Source organism: Juglans regia, chromosome 9, assembly GCF_001411555.2.
Source record: "Juglans regia cultivar Chandler chromosome 9, Walnut 2.0, whole genome shotgun sequence".
In the NCBI taxonomy this organism is placed as follows: Eukaryota; Viridiplantae; Streptophyta; class Magnoliopsida; order Fagales; family Juglandaceae; genus Juglans; species Juglans regia.
Genome location: NC_049909.1, coordinates 17,219,053 through 17,225,397, shown reverse-complemented (window position 1 = coordinate 17,225,397; position 6,345 = coordinate 17,219,053). Strand labels below are relative to the sequence as shown.

The following is a 6,345-nucleotide window of genomic DNA, read 5'->3' as shown; positions in this document are numbered from 1 at the left end:
CATCAAACTTTCAAATTATTAAAGTCATTCAACTCAAAACTTCTTTACATGTAGAACCTATAATCTTTTTCAACTCAACATTTTTTTACATATGGAATCAATAATTTTTTTTCAATTTTTTATAAATACATCTAAACTCATTTTAATATGCAAACACATATAAACCCATCTTAAATAGATTTCATAAAACTTACTTCATTATCTCAACTCATTACTATTTATAAATAATTTAACTTATCTCAATTCAGCTCAATTTATAAAAGAGACCTAAAAAATATAACCTGGATCCCCTTAACCATGGTTAAGCCACTGGCTTTTAAAAATAACAGCAAAAGGAAAGCTGCGAACAGTCGGGGCTATGTGACAAACAGAAACCAACCAACCGCAAGCAAATAAGTCTGGAGATCAGAGATAGAACGTGGACAACATTTTCTACATACATGGCGTTTTATGTGGACGAAGAAGAGGTGTGGAAATGCCCAGAACACCCCTCTAAGCGTCGCCGCAGCGGGATTTGTCCGGTATGCCTCCGTGACCGTCTCTCCACCCTCTGTCCCGACTGCGCTAACATCCGGCCCTGCGCCTGCTCCGCCAACTCAGCCACGAAACCCTCTTCTTCCTCGTCCTCTCGCTTCTCTTCGTACCAAGCTGGCCGCGTATCCAATCTGGTTGAGAGTGAGCCGGTTTTCCGCCGCTCCAGATCGCTCGCGATTCCCTTCCTCCGTTCCAGGACCCGGTTCGTCGGCAACGAAAAAGAACTGAAAGAACCGCCATCGGGGGTCAGTAAGGGCAAAGCTTCGTCGTTTTGGTCGGTGTTCAGGTCGCAGAAGAACAAGAAGGTCGAGGTGGACGAAGGAAATACGAGGAAGGGCGAAGAGCCGGAAGAAGACAAAGATAACGTGAGGTCGAGGACGACAATGATGATGAGGTCGAGATCCGTCGCAGTCTCCGCGACGTCAGATTCCGGTAATGGTGTTGGCGTTAGAGAATACGGTAGAGCGAAGAGTCGGAGCTGGTATTTCCCGAGTCCGATGAAGGTTTTTCGGCAGTCAAAGATGACTAAGGTGGTTCAGGAAAGGTCTCCTTTGTACAGAGCCTGATTTTTTCGGACACAAAAATGATATATATTTTTTTTAATAATTCATCACCGGTTGACCTTTTTAGACATGAGATAATATTTTTCATTTCAAGACAGTAATTAAATTTAGAAAGTCCAGAATTGTGACTGACTTGTGTTCTCTCACTTGTGGTATTTTCTTTTTTCTTTGGTTATTTTAATGTTTTTTTTGGGATTTTATTTTTCAATGTAATATTTTTTTTATTTAGTAAAAATAGAAAAATGTAATATTTTGAAAGTATAAGTAATCATATCTTGTACATAGTATTAACATAAATAAATAGATAATATTCCTTGTGACAATTTTTTCAAGCATTGCCATGAAGATGAATGCATGATGGGCGCTTGTCTGAGTTGATTTCTTTTTAGAATTATGACAAGTCCCCAAATTATTATGCCAAATTTGTATATTTTTCATCATTTCTTTTTTTTTTTTTAATTTTTCGAATTCTGGGAAATGCAAACCTAAGAGAATTTGATCGTTCGCTTAAATCTGGACCTAATATAGTAAAGTAGGGTTGGGCCATAGATAAAGTTGGGAAAATATTCTCTAAGCACTTTTTGAATCAAATAATTTTCAGGTATAAATTTTAGGTTTTTGGAACCCTATGATATGTAATGCAATTGGATCCATTCCATAATGCCATGAAAAAAAAGTGATAAAAATATACATGTTGCAATATATTTAATCACTAGATTATAACAAGATCAAGATTTCGTCAAGTTCTTGCTCGAATTTGAGAGCCTCAACAATTTGTAAAGAGAGTGACATATGAAGTAGATCTTACAATATTTATTAATGTCTGCTTAAAACAAGCAATAAATAAAACAGACAATAAGAAATACTGTAGGGTTTATTTTATGCAATTCTGCTGCGTAAAATCGCCCTAGCGGAACCGCGTGTAATCGGATGATGTAGCTCTGACAGAATTTAAGATCTCAACTAAATCTCTCTCTCTCTCTCTCTCTCTCTCTTTCTATTTTTTGAAAAATCAGAGTGTTTCCAGACTCAAGAAATGGAAACGAACAGAAGCAAACCCACCATGTTATGTTTAGAACAAACCTTTCGTTTTTTCTTCTTTTTTCTTTGTTCATCTTCCTCTTCATCTCTACAGCCTTTGCAAGCTCTTGACTCCACCATACGCAAAGTAGTCCAGGTGATTTTAATGGTAATTATTTCATTTTTATTTCCTAAAACTTGTGTTTCTTTTTTACAACAATCTGTTTTGTAAAGGTGACTCTGTTTTTGGTATGTGTGTGGTTTTGGACGTTATAGAAATTTTCGTTGAGAAAGAACATGGTGGGGTGGTGCATCGGAACACAAAGAAGTCTGTTGCGGAGAAGAGTGTAGGGAACTCGTTCCTAATATATATTGGTTGAGACGAAGACACTCAGGAAAGACCCTCTTGATGGGTTTAACCGCTACACTGGTGGCTAGAATATCAACAATGAACATTACTGGGCTGTGAGATTTTTTTCCTTCTAAACACCTAAATATATTTAGGGAAGAAAATCAATAAGACCATTAGACTAGAAGAAGGAAGAAGGAAGAATGACTGAAATCATGAAGGAAGAAAGGACTGCGTTGTTCATCGGCTTGAAATCGAGAACGTCGGATAGTATCCAACGAAACTGTAGTCAAAGGGAAATTAAATTCCCAAGAAACAAGCAACCTCCCCACTCCTCCTTCAAATTGAATTCAACCCATATTGTCCATTACCAATGACCCAAGCTTTGGTTCTCTCTTCATGTTAGTAGTAAGTATAGAAGATTGAGCAAAACCCACCAAACCCTATGTTTCTCTACAATGTGAACATTGATGAGAGAAAGCGCGAAGCTTAGCTACTATTCCACAAATAAGAAGTGTTCCAGAGAAAGTAGGGGCTTTGAAAAGGTTTCAAGGCTAGGTCATTTGGAGAGAAATCCTGCATGCGTGTCGTGTAGCCACTTTTTTTTTTTTTTACTTGGCGATTACCACATGGTTGCAAGGGCCAGTTGTAAATAGCATTTTTCTATTTTATGTGTCTGTCACTTTCACTTGAGACTTTCAATATCTCGTTCAAACTTAGAGGGAATCATTTTTCATTATAACAAGAGTTGCATTAAGAATCTCCTGATTAACAAGATTCAAACCTTTGGATAGACAAAACCAGCAACATTAATTCTCCATACAAGCCCATAGAACCTTAGCACATCATGTTCATCTGACTACAAGATATATATTTGTATATACAGATGTATACATATGTGCTTCTAGTCTAAGTCTAAAGAATTATATTAAATTGTATTTTTTTTTCTTTTGTATAAAAAGAAGAAGCATCTCGGTCACCAACCTTGGGATATGAATAAGTATGATATGGAGGCACTAAAAAGGCGAAAATAAAGCCATTAGTACCCTACTTGAAGGGTGCATTAACATTATTGATTAACACTAGTACTCAACTTGCAGAGAGTAGTATATATGTTGGTGAATCCATAACTTGAGCGGTGCGCAAGCAAGTGGGCGCAATATTTTATTCTTTTAATTAGAATTGAAATTGCTTAAAAATGTCCTAATTCTAATATTTTATAAGGTTTAGATTTAGAGAGATAATATATAGATGAATGTATTCTATATATGACATCGTTGTTTGTATAATAATAAATAAATGTTATATAAATTTTGTAGAACACTTTTAGCCCTATGTGGATACAAAGTGTTTCATCTTACCTCATCTTATGATTACAACTCTTCTAATTTTTTACATAAAATATAATAAATAATTCAATTTTTTAAAATTTTAAAACAATAATAATGTTAAAAAATAATATTTTATTCAACTTTCATCTCAATTCATCTCATCTCAACTCAACTCACTATCCAAACCACACCTAATATTGAATTATTAATGATCGAAAAGAATATTAATTTTATGTTGCGAGTACCAATTTTGCAACTTTGCTACCCAATTTAACATTTTTGTTACAAGAATTTATTTTGTCAAAAGTATGTATTTATCAAATTAAATTTGTGTTTATTATAAAATATGGATATTAATTAACCTAATCAAAGTATTCTATCTTTTATACAAATAAATACTCTTTAATAATGATGATGATGATGATAATAATAATAATTCTATATAGAAGTCTTACACCACACACCTCTACCTAATCAATATGTGATTTGTCATTTTTTTTTTCTATCCAAATACACATATATTAAAATATTAAAAGAGAAGAACATAAATGAAATCACTTATTTATGAAGTAAAAGTGTGGCGTAAATCTTTCCTATATAATTTCACAATAAAAAAAAATAGAAATGATATTTGCAACGGTGGAGTCACTGGAGTGCATAAGCGATGCGCAATCCCTTTGAAAAAAGTGAATAAATACGAGACACACATAAAAAAATTAATTAATTTTTTAATAGTAGATCTCATCTTTTTCAAAAAGATTATGCTTATGCAGCGATATTTACATATTCCACGATGGTATTTAGCGGCGCCACATAGAAATTGTCTACTTGAGATACTCAAGTACAAAATCATACTTTCAGAGACAATTCATTTCATGCGGCACCGCATGACCCCACCGGCCACCATACTGTAACAAGGATGGCAGAACCCTATGGGAGAGGCTCTGTCGACGAAAGGGACTGGAGGTTGGGGATGAAGGAATCGAATGTGCGTGTGTGAAGTAAGTGTTTGAAGTGAAGTGGAGATTAGTGTGAACGGAAGTGAAGTGTTGAACTGAAGGGTAATTTAAGTCAATGGGCTAGGTTATTGAGTCAGTATCGGTTGGGTTATTTTGTAAAGGCTAGGCCTAGAGTCAATTGTTAAGAGTCCTTAGTTGATTAGTAGAGTCGTGTGCCATATGGGCCATTATCCAACATTTAGCTGTTGTTATCTGACTTCCTGTCATCAGTCCATTAGTTTAGTCTTTCATTTGAGTCCAGCAGTAGGCCCATGGCCTCTTTCAGTTTCTAAGTATATGTACTAAATGGAAAAGATTGTAAGGCATCTGAAAAGTAATCAAAAACCTAATTTTTCATTTTCTCTCTATTCTCTTTTCATCTTCCTGTATCTAGAGATGCTCCCCTCGAAGTGAGCTATTCTCAGTGTGAATCCAAATAGGTGTGTTACAAGTGGTATCCAGAGACTTGTCCTGTGAAGATACAATGGTAAAAGGAACTAGGTTGAATCAACTACAAGATGGGCTCAATGCCCTACAAAAAACTACGGATTCCCAATACCAAGAACTGAAAAAGTCTACTGATGCTAGGTTTTCTCATATGGACCGACATGGCACCCTTAAAAGAAAAAATGAGGCCATAGTACAACAGTTGGCCATCCTTACTGTAGAAATGAAGAAAAGGAGTACAAACAACAACCCTAATAGTGAGGCTTCTGACCGGGCCCCACCAAAGGAAGAATCAAGATCCTTACAGCTGCAACAACACCTACAACAGCAGCAGCAGACCTATTCTCAGCCACCATTTCATCAACAGTAGCAGACCCATCCACATCAACAGCAGCAGCACCTGCATAACACGCATATAGGTGATATTCAACCAAGAACAATGAGGCCTAACTTTCCACTTTTCAGTGGAGATGACCCTACAGGTTGGATTTAGAAGGTTAATCACTTATAATTTTTTATAACATTGTTCCACAACAAAGGGTACGTTTGGCCTCCTTTAACATAGAGGGTAGGGCATTAATTGGGTTCTAAGAGCATTAGCATCAGCCTCGCTAAAACTCTAAAAAAGCTAAATTATGGACTTTGTCGTCTTTAAACCCGCTGCATTGGACTCGGTAAAATAGAAAAGTTCAAGCTTTCATCTACAGTAAGTCCATCATTTTCTCCAAATATAGCGAGGTCCTATTCATCGCCAAATCGTTATTTTATTCTAAAATCACATATCCTCAACTGAAACATTCTATTTCCCTCGTGAATCTATTCTCCCAAAAACCCTTCACTTTCTCTCCCTTTCTCCCTCGCCGAACACCCCCTTCATTTTTTTTCTCCCTGTTTCTCTCTTCCCATCTCTTTCTCATTGGTTGTCTCTTTGGCCCGACACTCCCTCTCTCCCCTTCTCTCCATTTTCTCCTTTTTTTTTTTCTAGTTCTCTTGCTGTTACCGTTACCCAGGGCTTTCAATACGGTGTTCTATAAGATGATTTCAGTGAGATTGTTTAGTTGTTTTGTTTGGGAATTGGCAACGTCGAGAAGAAAAGAAGTGGC

The 6,345-nt window shown here is 36.2% G+C and overlaps 1 protein-coding gene across 1 annotated transcript; it reads left to right on the top strand.

Annotated features, from left to right (window-relative positions):
- The first annotated feature begins 244 nt into the window (after nt 1-244).
- LOC108984086 lies at nt 245-1,274 on the top strand. Its single transcript, XM_018955914.2, has one exon. It carries the CDS (start codon nt 441-443, stop codon nt 1,098-1,100), a length of 660 nt encoding a protein of 219 aa, XP_018811459.1. The 5' UTR covers nt 245-440; the 3' UTR covers nt 1,101-1,274.
- The last annotated feature ends 5,071 nt before the right edge of the window (nt 1,275-6,345 follow it).